Source organism: Hyperolius riggenbachi, chromosome 4 (genome assembly GCF_040937935.1).
Source record: "Hyperolius riggenbachi isolate aHypRig1 chromosome 4, aHypRig1.pri, whole genome shotgun sequence".
Classification (NCBI taxonomy): domain Eukaryota; kingdom Metazoa; phylum Chordata; class Amphibia; order Anura; family Hyperoliidae; genus Hyperolius; species Hyperolius riggenbachi.
In genome coordinates this window covers 55,933,461-55,957,950 of record NC_090649.1, presented here as the reverse complement: position 1 = coordinate 55,957,950, position 24,490 = coordinate 55,933,461, and the positions used below count along the sequence as shown (strand labels likewise).

Here is a 24,490-nt window from a genome sequence, read left to right as displayed (position 1 = left end):
ACGGAGACTCTGTTGCATGCACGGATCTACTGCATTGTGGACCAAGCCTATTCTGAACTGTGGTCGGTATATAATGAATGAAAGGAGAAGTCCTCTATTGTTTACATAGCACACCACCTAGTGGTAGGATGGAGCAGTAGGTAAACAAAAAGCTGTGGTGCTGGTGATCTCTCTCTCCTGGGCCCACATGCAATTCATTTTTTCACCCGCGTTTTCTCCTAGGGGATAATTTCGCAACTTGTAAATTTAAAATGCTTTTTAAATCACCAGAAAGCAAAAAAAATAAAACATAAAAAAATAGTTTTCTGTACTTTTTCGTATTTTTTTTCAGTTGCAAAGTGCTGAAAAGTTATACCAAATAGAAGATGAAAAATTATCTCCTAGGAGAAAATGTGAGATTGCAAATAAGGCCAGGGCCCGTATGCAATTGACTTTTTTTCACTTTTCTCCTAGGAGATACATTTTTAAACTTCTATTTTAAATAATTTTTCATCATTTTGCAGTTGAAAAGGTATTAAAAAGTAGTTAAAGTACCATCAAAATTATTTTGAGCATTTTCTTGCTTGCTGGTGGTTTTAAAAGCATTTTATTGACAACTTAAAAGAGGGTCAGTATTTAAACCTTGCTGTGACTGTTGATTGCTGCCTGTGATAGCTCTAGCTTGCTGGTTGCTCTGTTTACATGCTGTTATTATATTGGATTATCTGGATTTTGACCTCTGCTCGTTTACTGGATTCCCCTTGTCTGCTGCCTGAACCAACCAATTGCCTGGATTATTGTTACGACTGTTTGCTGCCTGCCTTGACCTCAGATACTTTCTTCTCTGTTTACCCGTGTATGACCCGAGACTGGACTCTGCTACTCTGTATCCCTGTTTGGCCTGGAAGTTTATTCGCTCACTCTGCATTCGGCTCCAATACCTTGCACACTAAAGGCATGGGTGTAACCAAAGTTGGATATGCACGAATAAACTTTTCATATGAGATCTATGTTGATGGACAATTCACCTTCTAAGACCCAGGAGAAACTTCTATCAATATGGGAGGGAACATCTAGACTATAACATCCCCCAGGCGGCAGTTCACTTTTTACTGGCTTTGATAAAGGCGGCTGTGGACCGCTGAAACGCGTCAGCACTTCAGTAAATCCACCTGGGGATCCGAATTGCATTAAGGAATACAGCACACTACTTAAAAACGCACGGAAAACGACTCTTATCAAGTCCGTGCACTGCAGCTGTATAGTGTTAACCACGCAACCTTGCAATAGGAGACGCAGGCAACAGGTGACGTCACCGGAACTGAACTAGCCGCCTCCCGGAACTGCCACTACGCCTCACCGCTACAGAGGCAGAGGATTACACGGGAGACGCGAACTGTCACAAGTTGTAGAGCAGCCGGCCGTAGCTCCAACGCGTGAACTGGACTTATATCTAGAGGCATCCCAAAGGGGAGCGTGAGTATATATAAAACTACATCTAAACGGATTACCGCTCCTGAAATACCTATTGGACAGCGCTAGTACGGGGAAAAAACAGTATGCCACGGTGCTGACTAGTGAATCAGCACCTCTACTACCCAATAGGACTAATTACAAGGGGAACGGTAAAATCATCGAAGAGGAACATTGTGCAACGGATACTGATACTCCCCAATCTACTGAATTTCCATCATATAGTCAGTGGTCACCATCCATATCTAGTGCACAATATATTAGTACTCAAGAAGTTGTATGCGCCAAAACCCCTCCCCCTCTTGGCGTACTTATCCCAAATAACCCCATACCTATCCATTTCACACATCCTCTTCTTTTTTTACACATTGGAAGGTCTGAGTGTGTTTGAATGGATGAATGTTTTATGTTAAAGCAATCTTATTGATTAGATGGGTACCGATATTGTCTGATGTAATACAATTTTATGTGTATATTTTATGAATACAATTGTTTGATACATGTTTTATAAAAATAAAACCATATACTTTTAAGTACCAAGTCTATGAATAGGCATCTAAAATTATTGAGGATCCAAAATACTGATTAGTTATACCCAGCGCAACTAGTCTATTGTTTTATATTGGTGTTTCTTGCTTCGTGTGGGTCAGTGGGACCCCACACGTGACCAGTTAGCAGCGGGTGAAATAGGAATCTCTGATACCAACCTACAGTAGCGCCCTCCACTCTTTTAAAACTTAAAAGAGAACCCGAGGTGGGTTTTAAGAATGATATCCGCACAAAGCAGCTGGGTCTGCCTATACAGCCTCTGTTCCTATGTAGTGTCCCCCCAGCAGAGCGCAGGGGGACTGCTCTCTATGCCCCCATAAATCACAGCCGCGCTGTTGACCCGCAGCGGGCTGTGTTTACCTATGTAGTGTCACTCTCGCTGCTCCCCCGCCTCCTGCATAGCTCCGGTCTCCGCCCGCGTCCCTTCCCTCCAATCAGCGGGCGGGGACTGGAGCTATGCATGAGGAGCGGCGAGAGTGACACTACTGAGGTAAACACGGCACGCTGCGTGTTGACAGCGCGGCTGTGATTTATGGGGGCATAGCAGAGCGCAGGGGGGGGCCTGGGGGGGACACTACACAGCAACAGAGGCTGGGCAGTATAGGCAGACCCAGCCTCTGTGTGCGGATATCATTCTTAGAAACCACCTCGGGTTCTCTTTAAAAATATCACCTTGGAGAAAACTCGGGTGAAAATGTTAATTGCATATGGCGCCAGGTGTATACAGTTTTGGAGAGTTGGCAGCATGTTACTTTTTGTAAGGGCTGGTTTACACCAAGAGCGCATTTTAAAGTGCCTAGCTTCTATGAAAGTGCAAAAAATGCACATTGGTTCAAAAAGTGCTTAGCAAAGTTGTAGTGCAATTGCGTTTTGCAGTGTGAACTAAGCCTTAGGCCTCCTTCACACTGGGGCATTTTTTGCTGACAATTTGTACTGCGATGGGATTACTCTCACTGCAGCAATTGCGGCACGATTGCGATTTCGCAATCGTGCTACTTGTACCATTTTCCCAGCGATTGTGTCACAATTCTCATTCACTGGAAAGAGTCACAAAACGCAATCGCTGAAAAATCGCAGAAAAAAATTGCATTTGCCTAGATCGAGCCTATTTTGATGATTTTATCAAACCTATCCTATACCATTCAATTTTCAAAGCAATCAACCGGATTTCTCCAACACATCAATCAGATTTTTTTTAATAGATCGAAAAAAATATTTTTTTTCAACTGCTTCTCTATTCGATTGTTCTGGTGAAGTAAATGGGAAAATTGAACTATTTGATTGTACAGTGTATGGGGCACCTTTAGTGCTGTTTTACAATCCATGGCAGTTTGCTGTCCGGACACTTTGGCGCAGGGTGAGGCCAGTGATGATGACCCAGTCGGCTTTAATTACTGTTCCCCCTCCGAGTTGCTACACAATAGTCGGAACCCTGTATTACCGCTATGTGGCCCGTGCGCTATAGCATTGTGTCTATAGCTGTGCCCAATTCAGGTGCTACATGCTGTGCACCAAGAAGCCCTGCCTCGCTGGTTTACACTAATGTAGGATTTTCTAGGGTCATATGTGATTTGCAAAATGAAATTGCGTCTCTAAAATAATGGAAGTCACTAGAACCCTTTTACACTGGGTGATCCGATTTTTTTTTTTTTTTTTTTTTTTTTTGTAGTTTTTGTAAACGCCGGCCCTACTGTGCGTTTTTTTTTTTTTTTTTTTTTTTGCCTTTTGGGTGTTGTGTTCCTAGTCAATCCACTTATCTTATGCTAGGTACACACCATACAATTTTGTGTTAAATAGATGGTTCGATGGATAATTTCGGACATGTCCCATCTTATTTTCGGTCTTTTTTTTTCTGAACGATTTCTTATAAAAGTGAATGGAAATCGATAAGAAAAGATAACGGCATTGAATCGGATGGAAAATCGGCCGAAAAAAACGCATCGTGTGTATCCAGCATTAAACCTCCTATGCAGACACAAAAAGGCAAAATGCTTAGAATCGCTTTGTTGAAATGGTGATGCAATCGTACTGCGTTTGCACTTGCTTTTTTTTGCGATTTGCAGTGTAAAACGGCTCTAACACTTGTTTGGCTCCAAGTTACACTGTGATGCAAGCACAATGCTCATTGCAAACTAAAAATCGTGCTTGCATCACAGTGGAATGGAACAAACGACTGCACAAAAACTGCCACAATGGCGCAGTTGTTTGTCCCATTCTCTCACTTTTGATTGCACATAGCGCTGCATTTCTGGCATGCATTTTTCTTGCTAGAGCAGGAGAACCCCCATAGGTGCCGCTCACCCCAACGTCCTTTGAAAAAGTTTATGTACAGCCTGGGTCTTTACAGGTTAAGTTAAAACAATCAACAAAGCCGTACCCATTTAGATGTTAAAATTACCACCCATCCCTTTCTTAAAGGGGACATGAACTCAGTACTTCCTCTCCGCTCTAAAAGAGAAGCAACAGCATAATAACCTTTCAAGAAAAGCATGTCTTTGTTACAGCTGATACAAATCCTGCAATAAATCTGCAGTGTCTACTTTCTGCTTTCATGGAAGCAGACAGAGGGTTAACATGCTTTGTTTACAAACTAGCTGCTCTGCCGAGGCAGCCAGCTGACAGCTCAGAGATGAAATTACACCTGTGATTAGTCACAGATGAGGGGGATTTAGACCGGATAAACTCTCTAAATACATACAGGGTGCATTTCTGTTTTCCTTCTGTTCTGTGCCGGAATTCAGGTCCACTTTAAAGGAAATAACAGTTGGCTATAAGAATTCCATAAAGTACAGCGTGCTAAGACTCGGTGGTGCCCCCACCTATAGTTGTCACCCCAGGCATCTGCCTGGTTTGCCTGTGCTGTAAAAATGTGACTGCCATCCTCCCATGACATCCCACATCTGGCATTTAGGTTATCAAGCCAGAAAACCAGTATGTATTTTCAGGGGAAGTAAATCAGATGACGGAGAGAACATATGTTGTGTGAAAGATTTACAGCTTTATCTGGAGTTCCCTGCGTAGCTAAATGCGTGTGGAGGGTGACGTAGGGAAGTGTGCCGAGCTCTTCTACATAGATACAGAAATGAGATGTATGGCGGCCCCCATCTCACCGCACAGGCAGGAGCACATGACGTGTGTATGGCGCCCCCATCTTACCGCACAGGCAGGAGCACATGCCGTGTGTATGGTGCACCCAGCTCACCGCACAGGCAGGAGCACATGACGTGTGTATGGTGCCCTCAGCTCACAGCACAGACAGGAGCGCATGACGTGTATGGCGCCCCCATCTCACCGCACTGGCAGGAGCACATGACGTGTGTATGGCGCCCCCATCTCACCGCACAGGCAGGAGCACATGTCTTGTATGGCGCCCCCAGCTCACCGCACAGGCAGGAGCACATGACATGTGTATGGCGCCCCCAGCTCACCGCACAGGCAGGAGCACATGACCTGTATAGCGCTTCCAGCTCACCGCACAGGCAGGAGCACATGACATGTATGGTGCCCCCAGCTCACCGCACAGGCAGGAGCACATGACGTGTGTATGGCGCCCCCAGCTCACCGCACAGGCAGGAGCACATGACGTGTATGGTGACCCCAGCTCACCGCACAGGCAGGAGCACATGACGTGTGTATGGTGCCCCCAGCTCACCGCACAGGCAGGAGCACATCACGTGTATGGTGACCCCAGCTCACCGCACAGGCAGGAGCACATGACGTGTGTATGGTGCCCCCAGCTCACCGCACAGACAGGAGCACATGACGTGTGTATGGCGCCCCCAGCTCACCGCACAGGCAGGAGCACATGACGTGTGTATGGTGCCCAAAGCTTACCGCACAGGCAGGAGCACATGACGTGTATGGTGCCCTCAGCTCACCGCACAGGCAGGAGCACATGACGTGTGTATGGTGCACCCAGCTCACCGCACAGGCAGGAGCACATGACTGCCCCATCTCACCGGAGGAAGCCCCGGGTAAGTACCAAAGCTTTAGATTAGTTAATCTCTGGGTCATTTAAGGTATTCATGAGGCAACAGTGAAAATCTATGTTTACTCACCTGGGGCTACTTCAGCAGCTATTTCAGTCCCTTGCCACAGCCCTGGTCCTCCTTGGTGTCCCCGCTGGCTGCCCATAATCAGGGCTGTGGAGTCACGGAGGCGGAGCAATTTTGGGTATCTGGAGTCGGATGATTTTTGTACCAGATCCACAGCCCTGGTTGGAATTAGACTAAGGAGTCTGAGCCATTTTGGGTACCTGGAGACGGAAGTTTCATAAACTAAGGAGTCGGATGATTTTTGTACCGACTTCACAGCCCTGCCCATAATGATCGGGGTCCCGCCGGCGGGTTGTGTCTTCTGCCCCTGCGTGGGGACTTGTGTTCCCATGTCCACATCACCTGGCGCATGCTGTCTGCGCAGTAGTAGTGATGGACGAATCTGTATTGCTCAAGCGTGAACTCTCTCCTGCGCAGTGCAGAGCTGCTGGTCTTCGGGAGCACTCGACTCCTGGAGCTTTCTGCGGCGGGACAGAGCAGCATTCAATCCATCGGGAATGATGGCGATGGAAGGGGGGGACCGTGAGAGTAACAGGAAGGCACTACAGGACTTCAGGACCCAGAGCCTTCCCTCTTCATCTGTATTTATTTTTCTTCACTTCAGATTTGCTTTAACCTCTTGAGGACCAGAGGTTTATACTCTCCTAGTGTCCAGGTGATTTATTTATTTATTGATTTTTTTTTACAGTACCTTACAGCTTTAACGGTTTATTGCTCAATCATACATCTTGGCACCTAAATGAATTTTACCTCCTTTTCTTCTCCCTAATAGACCATTCTTTTGGTGGCCTCTGATTGCTGTGCAGTGGTGCATTAGATGGCAGTGCTATAAACATACATTTATTTGTGTAACGATTGCAGCCTGCCTGTGCTGATCAGCCGCTGGCAGGCTGCTCGCTGTGCCCCACTGTGTTTACAGAGAAAGAGCTCGTGGAAGCGCAAGCTCCCGTCTAATCTCGCGAGATCATGTCATATGGCGTGACTGAGGAACGAGGAAGCCACTCTGCGGCCACCAGAGTGGATAAGTACTCACTGGTTTTTGTAGAGGGCCACCTGTTTTACTGATCTCTGTAATAAATCATACAGTACTGTAAGAAAAAGGGATCTCAAATAGTGCAGTATGTCACAAGTATTGAGTATCAAAAGTACTTCTGAAAAAGGGGTACTCACAAAGGTGGGTTGCGCTAGGGGCAACCAACCACTTCAGGCACGTGGAGTGTATTACACCTGACTCCACTCAGGTCTGCCAGCGGTCCTGGACTCGGTCGCTCTCTTAGCAAAAAACCTTTGCGCAAGGCCCCCTCCTGAATAGGTGGGGGGAGTAGGGTACAGCAAAGCAAAAGAGGCGCCCAATATATATAAAACACTTTAAAATCAATAAAATAAAGAAGGTTGAGGTGGCTTACCTCATAGACCACAAACTCACTTAATTAAGGAAGTTTTAATGGATAATTAAGCACAGGCAACGCGTTTCGTGGGACTATGCCCACTTCTTCTGAGGTGCCCCGAGTTTGGCATATAGACTGCTCTGGCACTTTTGATTGGCCTGAGGAAGTGGGCATAGTCCCACGAAACGCGTTGCCTGTGCTTAATTATCCATTAAATCTTCCTTAAGTGAGTTTGTCTTCTATGAGGTAAGCCACCTCAACCTTCTGTAATAAATCGGTTTATATGTTTTTATTGCGTTTAGCGACCTTTATAAGAATAGATTTGAGTGTTTTTGTTTGTCCTTTGCCAGGTCTACATCACACACAATGGCAAAGAGTGGGTCGGGTTGGTGGAGCAGCACAATCACGTGGACGACGAAGTGAAGATTTTCGTTTTTGAGCTCGGGCTCCACCTTTGCAGAAAGACAGAAGACGTCCGTCTGGCCGAGACACCAAAAAACATGAGCATGGCGATGGAGCAGACTCTGTGCGCCAGTCCAGTGGCATCTGCCAGCGTGGCACAGAGATCGGTGTCCCGCAGCATTGACGTCCCCAAGAGGTGAGTGATTAAAGTAAAGGGATTTTTGGCTGTAGAAAAAAAGACAGTTGGCACTACAGCGTCTTACGTAGTGTGGAGGACAAGCATGTGTAGCAACTGCTCAAAGGAAACGGCATGCTCTGACCTGAAAATGCATACGTAATTTTCTTATTTGTGGCCATTGTTCTCTTATCCAGCCCAGGAATAGGTAAAAGCCCATTCCATTAACCCCTTAAGTATCAGCGGTCTCTGCCCCCTTAATGGAGTTATCAGGCAATTAGCGTCGGCCTGTACTGCGCCTGCGCGAGCCGCGCTGTCGATCACCGCCACGTGGGCTGGAGCGGATTGCGCAGGCGCAGAACTACGGCGCCTGCGCAGTCCGCTCTGGCCCATGTGGCGGTGATTGAGAGCGCCGCTTGCGCAGGCGCAGTACAGGCCGACCTGGAGGTCGCCCTGAATGTCATCGCCGGGGACCGGGACGGAGCTGCGGTGAACGGCTGCATACAGAGCTGCTGGGAGCTTTGGGCTGGAGGAAGCCCTGGGTAAGTAGCACTTATTTTATTTGCCTGATAACTCCTTTAAGGGGGCAGAGACCACTGGTACAATAAACGAAGGAATGCAGACGAATCGCCGCACATATCCACCGCAAGTGCCTTCCACGCCGGGAACCTCAGGCCACCCACTCTGCTGTCTCTGAGTGCAGAGTTCCTGTGAGCCAGTCTGAAGCAGCTTTCATTGGCTCCTGACCTTGTCTATCGGTGTAAGCCAATGGGAGTAGCTTACATTGATAGGCAGGATCAGGAGCCAATTAAATCTGCTCCTGACCAGCTCACAGGGCTCTGCCGTCATGGAGACTTCAGGGCAAGTGAGCTGCGGCGGGGAGAATGAAACGCGATTGGCAAGCGCGACGAGAACACAGAGTACGCGTGGCAGCGGTCAGTTGAAATCTATGCCCTGCCAGCCACAGCAGCATCAAAACAGGGCATAGATTTCAATTAGCATCGTCCAGAACTGGTTAAAGAATGCTGGGTTGTCTAATATAGGTGTGCATGGGCAGGGAAGAGATTTTAAATCTTTTGATGCCTCTGTCCCAGCATTTTATGATTTTAGGTGTCCAAAATAGGTCAGGCAGTCGGGTTTCGTTTGGCACCATAGCATGGCCCTAAGGTCTCTTATTGGGGAAAACTGAACCTATTGTTTCTAGCCTCTATGTAGAAAACAATCTAGTAGTACATTTAGGATTGCTACTGTATAATATAGTTCCATGTTTGGAAGCCATCCCCCCCCCCCTCTTCCTTTGATCTGGTTAAAAGTCAAAAATTGGTCCTAGTTTTTTTTTCCCCTTCCCACAAAGTAAATGTGATCGTTTTTGGTCTTAGATCTTTAAAGGTACCTGGAAGTGATGTTAGCAGTGTGGTTTGGAAAATATTTAAAAGCCTTTGTAAAATATCCATCTTAAAGGGACTCTGAGCTCAGCATAAAATTGCAATTTATACTTACCCGGGGCTTCCTCCAGCAGGCAGCAGGACCTGGGGCTTCCTCTAGCGGGACCAGGAGAGGAGCCAGGAGGATGCTGGGGGACCTCGTGGGCTACCCCCCAGCATCCTCCTGGCTCCCCTCCCGGTCCCGCTGCCCCAGATAAGTCCAAATTGCGATTTTATGCAGAGCTCAGGGTCCCTGTAAGGGTGACCTATAACACACGTGTGTAAGCTGTGCTCTTTGTCCCGCAGGCGATCTGATGCTGTGGATATGGATGAGATGATGGCGGCCATGGTTCTCACCAGCCTGTCCTGCAGTCCCATCGTCCAGAGCCCTCCTGGATGTGACCTCATCCCAGGTAAGGACCGCAGGCGTGGCTAATCTCTGTGCTCCAATCCTAGATTGTCCTGTTCACAGTACAGCTACCTTCCCCTTGTATGAAGCTTCACTTCCAGGAAAAAGAGGGAAAGAAAAATATAAGAGGGAAGGGTTCCGGTCCCATCCCTGAGACAACCTCAGATTTGTGGGGGCCCCTCAGGAAATGGCTCTTTAATACACAATGTATCCTATGTTCCCCTTCCCTAGTTAAGACTTTTTAGGGGGACCCACAATTCTACTGGGGTCACACAGTGGTTACTTGGCGCTGACTGGACGAGACAGTGGGGGTACTAGAACACCCCTCCTCCCTAGTGTTTAGAGGGGTGTGACTTGGGTAGGTGGGGGGGGTGTAGCAAGGTGGGTGTAACCAGGGGGTTTGGGAGGGGGGGGAAGTGTGCAAATCCGAGCAGGAGTGCTTCGAGCTGTATGGTGGGATCACATGACCTCCAAGTTGAGGTTCCATTGGGTGAGAAGGCTAGACGAGGTAAAATCATTGAAATTCCTAGAAATGGGCTCTTGGTTCAAGTCCCCTGAACTAAAAATGTCTGTCAGTAATTTTGGGAGTTAAGATTTATTAGTATTTTTTTATTTTTTATTTAATCCTTCTGTTCCAATTTGCAGCCAGCTATAAACATGTAAGACTTCCTGGGAAATTCATATTTCACCTTGCAGCCATGGCAACAGTGTGGCGTTTGATATGCAGAATGCCCCCAGGTGCCATCTTCTTTTATGAGCAATTATCTGCACAACGGGTCTTTCTGCTGTTTCACTGCTGGCTGTAGTACTGGAGGGTATTAAAGACCTTTTCTATTTGCTTTGCAGTCTGCTTCCAGGTTCCTGGGGAATGTAAAATGCGCTGGCTGCTGCTATGGGATAGGTCGACAACTGTTTCCGAAATTCCGGGTGTCTTCTTTAAGGGGGACGGCTTGGTTTGTGTTCGTGTGGGTGGTGCCTAAGGTCAGTCCAGGAAGCCTCTAAGTAAACCTGTGTCATGCTTAACATGGTGCACACTGAGAGTAAAGCTGCCTCAACGCCCTCCCTACACTGCTGATTATTTATGCTTTGTAAGAGTAGGAAGTTGCACCTGGTCTCTCAGAGCACTTCCTGGTACAGGAGATGCGTAACCACACCCCCACCTGAGCTTACACCAGATTTTTCAATAGGGCAGAGATTGGCGTATAGACATATAAACAGAAAGTTAGCAAATCTGTGCCATGTAAAGCCACGCCCACGATCCACATCACAAACCACCTCTTGAAGTCACTTGGGCGGGAGAGATTATGATCTAGCCTGTTCACCACTGGAGAAGTTGGTGTTTGGTCAGGTGAGCAGGAAGTGGGTGTGGCTTTGGTTTATTTTTCACCAAGTAGTACTGTATATACTCTAATACAAGTCAACCTTGTGTATAAGTCGATTCCAATATTTGACCCTCTCAAGCTGGAATTTTTCATTGACTGACTCAAGTATAAGTCTACCCAGCAAAGTTAATAGCTGCACTTGGGCCCAGGAAGAATTAACAGATGCACTTGGCGACCAGGAGGGGTTATTTGACGGCACTGTACAGTACTGCTGCCAATAACCCCTCCTGTCCTGCAGCCAATAATTCCTCTAGGCCCCCAAGTGCAGCAATTATTCTCTCTCACCTTCCTGTAGCCCACTATTCTTAGCGCCCCCCCCCCCCCCCCCCCCTCTCCTTGTTTATTGTTGTGGCCTGGACTTTCAGACCTGTGTTTTGTTGGCATTTCCGTTATCAAGAATGTGTCACTTACCACAGGGTAAATTGCTGTAAATGGGAATGTCAGAAATAGTACACACATTACTCAGTGTGCTCAGTGTTGCTGTGACTCGTGTACAAGTCGACCTCTATACTTTTGTTTAGTGAGTCAGACCTAAATTTCTAGACTTATACTTGTCAAAACAAGCACTACAGAAAGATTATGCAGACTTTCTCTTATTGGCCATAGTGTCAGCTGTGATGTCGGTTCAGAACAGAAGACACAGAGCCCATGACCATTATATTGCGCTTTTCTCTTGGCAGACTCAATGCGCCAGAGCTGGAGCCACTGGGGCATGCTCTATAGGCAGTAGCAGTGTTCGGTAGTCTTGCCCAATGTCTCCTTACTGAAAATAGGTGGTGGCTTACTCTTACTGAACAGGAAGAGATTTGAACCCTGGTCAACTCAAAAAGAGAGAACCACGCAGCATTCAATAAACATCAGTTTATTCATCAGAACTTTTTCTCTGCTCAAAAAAATATGCAACAGCAAAATAAAGAAAAACCTTTTTGTTTGTTACAGCTGATAGAAAATCCTACAATAAATTTGAAGTGTCTACTTCCTGCTTTTATGGAAGCAGACGTTGTTAACCTCCCTGGCGGTCTATTAAAACCGCCAGGGGGCAGCGCAACACAATTTTTTAAATTTTTTTTTTTTTTAAATCATGTAGCTAGCCTAGCGCTAGCTACATGATAGCCGCTGTGCAGCGGCATCCCCCCTCCCCTTCCAATCGCCTCCGGTGATCAGAGCAAACAGGAAATCACATTCAGAACGGAATTTCCTGTTTGGCTTCCCCGTTGCCATGGCGCCGATCGGGATGACGTCGTCCATGTCATGGCGCACGGGGGAGTCCCAATCCACCCCTTAGCGCTGCCTGGCACTGATTGGCCAGGCTGCGCAAGGGGTCTGGGAGGGGCAAGGCGTGTAGCAACGAATCGGAGCGGCAGCGATCGTAATGTACACGCAGCTAGCAAAGTGCTAGCTGCGTGTAATAAAAAAAAAAAGTTATGCAAATTGGCCCACCAGGGCCTGAGAAATCCTCCGCAGCGGCATGGCCTGATCTCCAGTTCGGGCTTACCGCCAGGGAGGCTAACATCCTGTGTTTTCAAATGACCTTATGTGCTGTGGCAGCAATCATCAAAGGTCCGCACCATCCAATATTCAAGTTTCAAGTTTCTTTATTTATAGCTCTTGTAAAAAGACATGATTAAAAACAAATCTGCATGATGATGACGCACAGGCGTTTCGATACTTCTTTCTCAAATCATTGCAGCATCTGACAATACATTGCACACCACACACATCTTATATAGGTCTCAAGTGGACCTGATGGAAGACTTACAATTTGCATATTCATGAGTGAACTCTATCATAGACTGTGAACACTGTCTTTGGATTTTCACAAACCATTCATTATGCATAATTAAAAACCCAATTTCCAACTTTAATTCACATTTCAAACATTAAAAACCCCTCTCCAATGTCTTATTTGCTGTTTTTTAGCTCCACGGGAGAAAATTGTCATAATGTGGGACATTCAGCCAATCAACAATCCGCCTACAACGTCCGCCTAAGACTGCATAAATACGCAATAAAACATCATGTCCAATCGTAATCCTGCCTACAACGTCCGCATAAAGACTGTGGACGCGTCACTTGCGTACATATGTACGCGTCCAGTCACAAAAGGCGTAAAAAACGTCCGCACAACGACATGAAAACGCGTAAAAGACGCGTAAAAAATGCAAAGGAACACGCAAAAAACGCGAAAAAAAGCGCGTCAAAAAACCGTAAAGTTCTAAAAAACGGCACATTGACTGAAAATTGTCTCCACACATAACCATCTCCCAACTAAACCTCCATCTATTCAACTCAAGATACGTTATATAATAAGTTTACAAATATCGTATTCACGATTTAACCCCTTGGGTTCCAAAGTATCAAGTCTTTTTATCCAAAAATACTCCCTTTTTAACAACTCCTTTAGTCTGTCACCTCCCCTCCTCTGTGGTGGTACCCCCTCCAAAACCTGTACCCTCAATTGGGACACACTGTGTCCAAATTTACAAAAATGTTCGGAAACAGTCAGTTCCAAATTCTTAGTCCTAATATTCGACTTGTGCGAAGCAATTCTGTCCCTGAGGCACTGGGTGGTTTGACCCACATACCCAGTGCCGCAGGGACATTTCAGCAAATAGACTACATATCTCGATTCACATGTATAGTATCCATTAATTTTAAATTTTGACCCTCTACTTGGATGTGTGAATGTGTCCCCTTTAACAATGTGACCACAGAGGTGACACCCAAGACAGGGAAACGTTCCATTTCTGGCAGTCACCCCTGCAGTCTCCGTACCAATATCCCCTCTAACCATCCTATCCCTCAAAGATGGTGCTCTCTTGAAGGACAGGAGTGGATGCACATGAAATTCACGTATTGTGGGCAATCCAAATAAGACATTGGAGAGGAGTTTTTAATGTTTGAAATGTGAATTAAAGTTGGAAATTGGGTTTTTAATTATGCATAATGAATTGTTTGTGAAAATCCAAAGACAGTGTTCACAGTCTATGATAGAGTTCACTCATGAATATGCAAATTGTAAGTCTTCCATCAGGTCCACTTGAGACCTATATAAGATGTGTGTGGTGTGCAATGTATTGTCAGATGCTGCAATGATTTGAGAAAGAAGTATCGAAACGCCTGTGCGTCATCATCATGCAGATTTGTTTTTAATCATGTCTTTTTACAAGAGCTATAAATAAAGAAACTTGAATATTGGATGGTGCGGACCTTTGATGATTGCTGTGGATTCCCTGTGACTCCAGGGGTGGTCTCTGCACGCCAAACCCATTGGTGCAACAACGCTGGTTTTGATTGACTTATGTGCTGTGGCAGTCAGCTGATGCAGGGTGAGATCAAATTACAACTTGTAATTGGTCACAAATGAAGGTGAATTAGACAGGCCAAACTCTCTAAATACATACAGGGTGCATTTCTCTGTTTTGCCTCTGTCCTGTGCAAGAGTTCATGTCCACTTTAACCCCCTTCCATGGTTTAAACTCCAAACACTCACAACAAAATGTATAACTCATAAAAATGACTAAACTTCCATAAGGCATCACTACAGTTGCTACGGTAACAGTTTTTTCCAGGCAGACTTCTAGACTTTCCAGTTCTCTCTTGGTCTAGTTTCCAGGCAGAAGTCAGAATAGTAACTGGAAACAGTTTGGAAAAAATAGTAAAAGGTTTTGTTCATAAATGTTGAAGTGCTAAAAATGCATCAGGTATAAGTTACAAATGTTGTTCAGTGCCTGATCCGATGCCACATCATGGAATGTTTCGGGGATGGATAGAATTAAAAAATCCATTTCCTATTGCTGTTTAACCACTTCGCATTCCAGCGCTTTACACCCTGTGCGTTCCTGACAATTTTCACGCCCCCTCCCCTCCTCAGAGAGACTATCTAGGCTCCTCTGGGCAATAGTTTATTTTGTTTAGGATTAGTACTACATTATCGCATACGTTTATTCACTTCTGGTCTGCTTTGACTAGCTGCAGGTACATTTAATAAAGAGCCCCTTAATTCCTGTCATTTTTTTTTTTTTTATTATCACAAACCTACTTCATCTAAGCTTAAGGGCCCTTTGTCACTGAGATGTTGCATTTTGGCGATTTACCACACTGCTAACGCTGCGTAATGAAAAGTTTATGGAGTCGTTTATATTACCTGAAGTGCGGTGGGCCAGAAGCTAGGAGGGGCCCGGTTTGTATCTGACGCTGGTCCAGAACTAAGTGACCATGTGTATCTGTTTCGCCCTGTGTCAGACCGGAAGTCATGTTAGTCTATGGCGATGCGGGGGTTTAAAAATGGCGGTGCAACGACACGCATGCATGGACGCATATTTTTACAGTACGCTTCCGTATACCCGAAGCAGGAAGTGACCACAAGTGCGCTGAATGCCAAACAGGAAATACAGTGTAATAACGCGGTATTCCCTGAAGTCCTGTTTTTGGCGGTGCGGTGGCCGTGCTGCGTCGCTAATGCCAAAATACAGTGTGAAACCAACCTAAAGAGTAATTCTGGTAAAAAGACAGAGCCTGTCTTAACGCTGCATAATCGCAGGCAGGAAGTATAGCGTATCGGTCCTGCTGCTGGGTAATGTATAATGCTCCACTCTGCATTATTTACAGAACTGGGCTCCTCCTAGCTCATGGCCCCCTTTACCCCTCCCCCTCTTCCCATATGAAGGGGTGTGTGGGGGGGTCTTCCGACAGTATACAAAGGGTACAGTATGAGGGGTCTGTCCACCCACAATGCAATTTTTTTTTGTTTTTTTGTAATGCAGTCTTTACAATTAATTTTGCACAAGCATTTCACCCTCCTGGCCACCCCTTGATTAGATTAGGTGTGCAGGGCTCACTTCCTGAGTATCCCCAGAACATCCAAGCCAACCAATCGTAGGAGTCCGCAACTCCTTATAACAAAGCATCAAGTGTTTAGTAAAGTTAAAAATACATCGCCCAATAGTGTTTTTTTTTTTGTTTTTCTTTTTTACTTTTTAATAACATTTGGTGTGGACTCCTACGATTTGCTTGTCTTTTTTTCAATTTATGGCCTTTTTTGCCAGCCTATCAGAGCTCTGTCTCTAGGCCAGTGATGGTTAACCTTTGCACTCCAGCTGTGACAAAACTACAAATCCCATCATGCCTCTGTCTCCCCGAGTTATACTTAGAGTATTGCATTACCTCATGGGACTTGTAGTTCCACCACAGCTGGAGTGCCAAGGTTAGCCATCACTGGTCTAGGCTGCGACTGTGGAGTCAATGTTTGGTTGCATTTAAACCTTGTTCTCCTCCACCAGCTCCTCAGGTAGCGTGTGACATGTGGAAGGAGAGCGGCGACGTGTCAGACAGCGGCAGCAGCACAACAAGCGGGCACTGGAGTGGGGAGTGCGGCCCCTCCACTCCTTCTCCTCCTCACACAGAGGCCAGCCCCAAGTATAACGGCGAGGCCTTCAGCGCTTCCCACGTGGACGAGGGCTTTGAGACCGACCCCGATCCCTTCCTTCTGGACGAGCCCGCCCCTCGCAAGAGAAAGGTAAGCCGCCTGTGATACCATCACAAACTCTTGTGGTTCCTTCTTGGTAAACTAAATAATGGAGATTTCTCTTTTTTTTTTCCCCCAGTAGCGACCAATCAGTTCTGTTTTTATCCGCCATCTTTGCTGCATTTGTTGAAAAACGAGGTTGCCGAGGGTTCTACTACATCTGAGCTACTGCATATGGGTGCTTGAATATAGCCACACCTCCGCTCACTTGATCATAAAGGGGTCCTCTACTGGTGCAGAAACTCTGTTGAAGCCATCTGTATTGGAAGGGACCTTAACTAAGCATATCCCCATGTGAGCCAGTATCCGCTTCAGTGCAGAGACTGAAGTGAAGTCAGGCACCTTCAGCTTTTTTTTTTTCAGTCCGGAGGGTAGGGAATCCTTTTGTATGGGTATTACCCGGTGCAGTCTCATCCACAAGGCAACCAAGGTGGTTTACTAGTGTGTGTGGGAGTGTCTAGGGGCCTGGCGGACGCCTCCTCCTCACCAAATAAGGTGGCAACTAGCGCATGACAAAGCTGCTGTTTTGCCTATCCACTCAGTAATAACTAATTGAGGAAATATAAAATGGGAGACAGAGAGCCCGATATTGTGTTCCATGTACCAGATTAGATAAATTTTTTACTTCACGGCAGAGTGATACTTACAAACCAGGGTAACTCCCTGGGGGGGGGATGAGAACAAATGCGGCACCACTCGGGTTATGAAGTCACTCCCTGTAGTGAGAATGGGGTGACACCTCTCCAGCAAGGGTGGATGAAAATTGAACGATAAAAACAGGTGCCAAGTTGATTATAATATATTAAAAATAGTTAAGAGAAGGTAGATGTGAACTTACCACCCAATTGAAGATACAAGCAGTCTTCTTTCAAACTGTTTTATCAGGACAAAACTCCCAACGCAACACGTTTCGCAGGTATAACCTGCTTCCTCATGGTCACAAATATAGAAGTATCTGTTTGGTAAACAAGTAGGGCGCCTACTGATTACTCCTGTATTTGTGAACCTGAGGAAGCAGGTTATACCTGCGAAATGCGTTGCATTGGAGTTTTCTTCTAGTGTAATAAAACTATTTGGAATGAGACCAATTGTGTCTTCAGTTGGGAGGTAAGTCAACCTTCATCTCCCCTTTTAAACTGTTTAATATATTTGAATCTACATGGTGCCTTTGGTGTGTTTTGTAAGGCACTTTTAATGGTTTCCTCCATGTGGGGTATTGCCTACACCTACGATAACAGGCTTGCTATAGCCTCCCCTCCACATCATTGCTTTGGTGATTCGGAGACAGACTGTCTTTTTTCCCTTTTTGTGTTCGTTAGATCTCAGTTTTGCTTCTCATCGCTCTGTTGCTCATGAATTGTTTTTGTGTTTCTGTTGTAGAACTCTGTGAAGGTCATGTACAAATGTCTTTGGCCAAATTGCGGCAAACTCCTGCGTTCCATCGTTGGCATCAAGCGCCACGTTAAAACCCAGCACCTTGGGTAAGGCTTTGTGTTTATTCCTTCTGGGTAATAACTTTCCAGTAATCCTGGCGTGGATAACTGTGGGCCATAACTAGTTGTGTCTTTTATGCGTTATTCCAGAACTTTAATTCGTTATCAAAGCGATTTGTCTTCCCAAATGTTTCTAAAATAAATGTGCCTATCCCTCACCCTTTACACCAGTGGTCTTCGAACTAAGGCCCGCGGGCCAAATGTGGCCCCCTGAGGCAGGCTTCACATGTTAGGTTGCAGTGCAGTAGAGCCTGATTGGTTCTTGGCACTTGATGGAAGGATATACAAAGACAGAGTCTGATACTTGCATATAATAGCTGTACATTACATAATACATTTATTTTTCACAAATGCAGACATTAAGCCAAATCTTTCCCCAAATTGAATTTATGGCCATTAAAGAGGCATCGTAACGACACACAGTAGAATGCACTAGATTACTCAAGATACCTACTTTTATGTTAAGTATCCTGGTTTCAGCATCATTCAGCAGATTTCCTAAATCTATATATTGCTTTATATTGGCGTGTAACCCCGCCTTCCCAGTGATGTCACAGCCTAGGCTGTGATATCATCACTTTAAAACACACAAACATTCCGCAGGGATGCACCTGACAGAACTAAAGATGTCACCAACTGTTGATACATTTTTGAATGCAGATCTGGGTGATTTTTACAATGGGCAAACGTTGACAAAGTAATATTGTAAAAAAATAAGCAATTAAATTCATTAAGCTGCTCTCAGTAAAGTTCCACTTGTTAATGGTTTGGGGTTATTTTTCACAGAGACGGAGCAGATTCGGACCAGCGTAAGAGAGAAGAAGACTTCTATTACACAGAGGTCCAAATGAAGGAGGAGTCTGAGGCTGAGAGCACGCCCAGAAGCCCGAGCACTGGCAACCCTCCCCTTCTCATCCAGCCTGTGACGCCCAGACCCGAGACGCAGGCTCTAGAGGTGCCCAGTGTGGAATCCCCATTGTCCAGTGCACTCAGTCAGTCTGCTCCAGGCTCCTTCTGGCATATCCAGGCTGACCATGCCTACCAGGTGACAGGCTCTGCATTTGTGGCCTATGTTTGGCGTGCTCCTTGTCTTCCTCTATCCTAGCCTTCCTACTTTTTTACTTTTTGCTTTCTTTAACCACTTAAGGACCACGGGCTTAAACCAGTGACCAGGCTATTTTTTTTTTACAAATTAGGCCACTGCAGCTTTAAGGGCTTACTGCAGGGCCGTACTACTCAGCACACAAGTGATCTCCCCCCCTTTTCTGCCCACCAACAGAGCTTTCTGTTGGTGGGCTCTGATCGCTGCTGGGGTGTTTGTTTTAAATATTTTTTGTACATTTTTTTTCTTGTAATAAAAATGTTTTTTTTTGTTTTTTTTTAATTTCCCCGATCTATCAGCCGCCAGCCAATCAGTGATCAGCTCACATAGACATCAGCCTATGAGAGCCGATCACTTCCTGAACCTCCAGAGGGGACAGCTGAGTGACACAGCTGTCCCCATTACAGCGCTGCCTTAGATCGCAGTGCTGTACACAGTAAACAGATGACGGTTTTGCCGTCTAACAGTCTCCTAGCGGCAATCGCCCCTGGGAGACTGAGCGGAGCTCAGTCATTCAAGTGGAGATGAGCTCGCAATCTCCTGCAAAACCCCGCATCGGGACTTCACGCCGTGAAGCGAGCCTGGGGCTGCTGCCGCGTTCACACCAATTGGCGTGGAGCGGTCGGCGAAGGGTTAATAGAATTTTCACATACTGTAATTACCTGTTCCTGTTTTGTAGATATTGAGGTAGGCTACGGCATAAACAATCATTAGAGGGTAATGTAGTCACATGATCACTTGGTTGTAATCAACAGTTCACAACCTCAGCACCCTTTTAGGCCTTGTTCACTTCATAAATCGTTTTTTTTTGTCTGTTTGCTCAAGCAACCGGCAAGCACATGTATCCAGCGTCAGGCGATCCCCGCCAATACTGTGGACTTGGCTGTAGAGTGAAACGTCTGCCCTATTTCCCAGCCTTGTAGTGTGGCTGGGAGGGTGTTGCCCTCAGTGCAGAGTACAGTAAGTGTGTATAATATATGCTGGCATGTGGCCGCTGCCCTGTCTGATGTCCTACGTAAATGTCACAGCCATGTGCTGCAGTGTGGTGTGGTCGGGCTGTATTGCTACATGCACTGAGTTAACAATGAAATTCCTTACAGCTGATATAAATCTGCAGTGTCTGCTTCCTGCTTTCATGGAAGCAGACATAGGGTTAACATCCTGTGTTTACAAATTGGCTGCTCTGCCAAGACAGCCAGCTGATATAGCTGAGAGATCAAATTACAGTTGCGGTTAGTCACAGATGAGGGGAAATTAGACAGGCATACAGGGTGCATTTCTCTGTTTTCCTTCTGTCCTGTGCAAGAGTTCAGGTCCACTTTCTTTTTATAGATGGCACTATTGTACTTGCAGCTGTAAATTATCTGGCTGACTGTAGGGTGTTCATAGCTTATGCAGCTGATGACTTTTGGGTTAGTGAATGTAACGTGTGCTTTTATCTCCATCAGGCTCTGCCTTCCATCCAGATCCCGGTCTCCCCCCACATCTTCACCAGTATCAGTTGGGCAGCTGCTCCCTCCGCCCTCCCCACCTTGTCTCCAGTGAGTAAGGACCCTGTAAGTACATTTCTCTGCTAATGCGCTCACTATGAATAGCCGCAAATGTGAATATCTGTTACAGTTTGGTAGTTTATGATATGTAATTAGCTGGTGCTGTGATTACCTCTCCCCCCCTGCTACTCACTGGCCTCAATTCGTTAAGGGCAGTTCGGTAAAATAATTTAGGTCGGTCAAATCCTTCATCCGTATTTTACACTTTTTCCTCCCAAATTCACAAAGATTTCCTGCATGCGGTAGAAGTTTGGTTCAGTTCACTAAAGGTGCATACACACATCAGACTATAGTCTTTGGAAAATGAAAGATCACAGACCAATCTTACCACCCTTCATGTAGTATGAGAGCCATGCTCTACACAGTCTATTCTATGGAGCTGAACTCCCCATCAGAAAAAAATCTTTGCAGGCTGCTGCACACACAGATGCCGTACAGACACAAAAGATCAGTATCTGCAAAAGATCTGTTCCTGCCAAAAATCCATTCCTGCAAATTGCAATGATAGTCTATGAGATCTGCAGATCATCATACACACATGATTTAACTGACATTCATCTGCAGATCAAGCAATCCTCTGCAGATCTGAAAATCCATCCTGGTGGATCTGATCTGCAGATGAATGTCAGTTAAATCATGTGTGTATGATGATCTGCAGATCTCATAGACTATCATTGCAATTTGCAGGAATGGATTTTTGGCAGGAACAGATCTTTTGCAGCTACAGATCTTTTGAGTGTGTGCAGCATCTTGCAAAGATTTTTTTCTGATGGAGTTCAGCTCCATAGAATAGACTGTGTAGAGTATGGCTCTCATACTACATGAAGGGTGGTAAGATTGGTCTGTGATCTTTCATTTTCCAAAGACTATAGTCTGATGTGTGTATGCACCTTAAGCCCTGCTTGGTAAGTCTCACCAGCTGTGGAGCAGGTCAGGCAGAAAGCTGTCAGTCAGACTGTGCACACTGGAGCGATGAGGTTTTGTAAAAAAAAAACAAAAAAAACCCCCATAGCATTACATTGGGAAGAGCTTTTGAAACCTCTAGCGTTTGGGGAGCTTTTCTGGTGTGTTTCAGCTCTAAGGGCTGATTCACACTAGGGACTGGTGCACACCAAGCGTTTTTGGTAGCGTTTTCAAAGCCGCTGCCGCCTTGGAAATGCTTGGCTAATGTACCTCCATGGGATGGTGCACACCAGCGGTTTGAGGTTTTTTGCAAACCGCAAACGTGGCTCATGCAGCATTTTTTGCAGATGCGTTTCTGCCTCAATGTTAAAGTTTCAAGCGTTTTTGTTACAGAAGCTGTTCAGTAACGGCTTTACTGCAACAATATATGAAATCTGCTGCACAAAAACGCTCCAAAAAAACGCTAGGCATGTTTAGAAAACCTCTCTAAACATGCCTAGAATCTCTCTGAAAATCTGTTTTTTGGTGTGCACTGGGCCTAAAAGAGCCTTTTAAACACTAGAGATTTTAAAAGCTCTTGCTAATGCAATTCTATGAGGGAGTTTTACAAAATCACATCGCTCCAATGTGCACACACACACATTGGATAACTAGATTTTTTAAAATCACAAAGCGCTTAGGGAAGCTCTTGTAGTGTGAACAAGGCCATACAAGTGTGTGCATGAGCTGATCTATTTTCTGTCCAGTCCATCCCTTTAGATGTGCAACTGTGCTAACTAGAGAAAGCTCTTCTGTGTATCCGTATACAGATGTGCACATCTAAAGGGATACAGAAAAGCCTTTTCTTTTAGGGCCCGTTTCCACTATAGCGTTGCGGAATCGCCGGCGAATCACCGCAGGCAAATCGCATGCGGGTTCGATTCCGCATGCGTTTTTTGCCGCGATTTCGCATAGGTAAGGGTGATGCGATTTTAACTATGTCACTGCCTGTGTGAATTAACATGGGTACCTATGCGAAATCGCGGCAAAAAACGCATGGGGAAAACGCATGCGATTTCCCTATTAAATACATTGCGTGCGATTCGCCTGCATTCCACACGCAGGCGAATTCTAAAGGCCCTACCCTGCAGATTTTTTCTGCACAGAAAAACGTGCGGGGAAACGCACAAGTGGAAACAGTCCCATCCACTTGCACTGGCTATGCGAATTCGCATGCGGGCACCGCATGCGAATTCGTGATAGTGGAAACGGGCCCTTAAGGTTTCCTTCTCCTGCTCTGCCTTTCCGATGTCCCGCCCTCCAGAGTATCGGATCAAATTGGGTGAGAAACAGGGATGCCTGGCTCTCCCTATTGGCTGTTTTCTACATCTGCCAACTTTTACCGCATGAAGAGTGGGAGTTACCAGCTGGTCCGAGCTGGAGATAAATAACAAACACTTTTACTTGATTTACTGAATGCTTTAATCTTTGTGAATTGCAATGTCTTTATATTTCTAGAGGTTGAAAAGAGTGTAGACCGGCACCATTGTATTATGCTCTTTCAATTAATTAAAAGACTTACAGACACATCGAAAACAATGTTTCGCAGGCGAACCTCCTTTGTCAAGTTATGTCTGTGTCACACAAACATAACTTGACAAAGGAGGTTCGCCTCCGAAACGTTGTTTTCAGTGTGTCTGTAAGTCTTTTAATAAATTGAAAGAGCATAATACAATGGTGCCGGTCTACACTCTTTTCAAGATTTAAAAGGGGATTCAAGTGCTGTGCATCCCACAACCAGGCACATTGGACAGGTGAACTACAGGAGTGCTGCCATTCTACTATTGATACATTTCTAGAGGTAACACAGGTCGGTGATTTACCTCACTAGTTTTTTACTTTTCAGTGCGGTAATAGGTTTATTGAATTGGCATTTGGCAAAGTGATCGGTAAAATCAGCTATTTTCTGCATTACCGAATGTGGTAATGCTTAGTGAATTGAGGCCTTTGTATAGCCAGGAAGAGTGACGCCACCAGTGGAGTTTCCTATATCTCCCTCCGTAAGGCTTGGTTCATACTTGATCCGGGTATCCGCAGTGTTTGGAGTCCGGAGGTGTTCAGCCATAGGTTTTCATGGAAAACTTCTTGTTTTGTCCGAAAAAAAATCATGCAGGTCAGGAGTTTGTGTTCTGCAACAGATACATTGTGATCATTTGTTTGAAAGGATCCTATTCATAACAGAATTCACATCTCCCTTTTTGATCCTGCAAAATGGCCCCCCCAAAAAGGCTGTTTTGCGTTGTAGTGTAATCTAATGGTGAACACGCATCCAATTTTTTAAATGAACAATCATTGGCTAATTTAAAGAGTTACTCTAGTAAAAAATAATGTAATAAAAAAGTGCTTAATTTTTACAATAATTCTGTATAAATGATTTAGTCAGTGTTCGTCCATTGTAAAATCTTTCCTCTCCCTGATTTACATTCTAATCCAATGGTAAAAAGAGTAGCACTCCAACTGGGACAGGGGTGCCCAAGCCTCAATGGATCCTCCCACCCTTGGATCCCTACTAGATACAAAAAGGGAGCCTTGCACATCCAAAAGTAAAAAATCTTTTATTGAAGTATCATGTTAAAACCATTTAACATACTTCAATAAAAGAGCTTTTTTACTTTTGGATGTGCCAGCCTCCATCTCCCT

At 45.4% G+C, this 24,490-nt stretch overlaps 1 protein-coding gene across 2 annotated transcripts in view; it reads left to right on the top strand.

Annotated features, from left to right (window-relative positions):
* The window catches only part of ZNF395 (zinc finger protein 395), a 63,315-nt gene that overhangs the window by 30,637 nt on the left and 8,188 nt on the right, over positions 1-24,490 (top strand). For both annotated transcript variants that reach the window (XM_068280063.1, XM_068280064.1), the window contains exons 3-8: positions 7,795-8,042; positions 9,752-9,858; positions 16,519-16,754; positions 18,144-18,244; positions 19,043-19,301; positions 20,807-20,914. In XM_068280063.1, the coding sequence (XP_068136164.1) occupies positions 7,795-8,042; positions 9,752-9,858; positions 16,519-16,754; positions 18,144-18,244; positions 19,043-19,301; positions 20,807-20,914 (1,059 nt within the window). The remainder of the gene's footprint in view (positions 1-7,794; positions 8,043-9,751; positions 9,859-16,518; positions 16,755-18,143; positions 18,245-19,042; positions 19,302-20,806; positions 20,915-24,490) is intronic.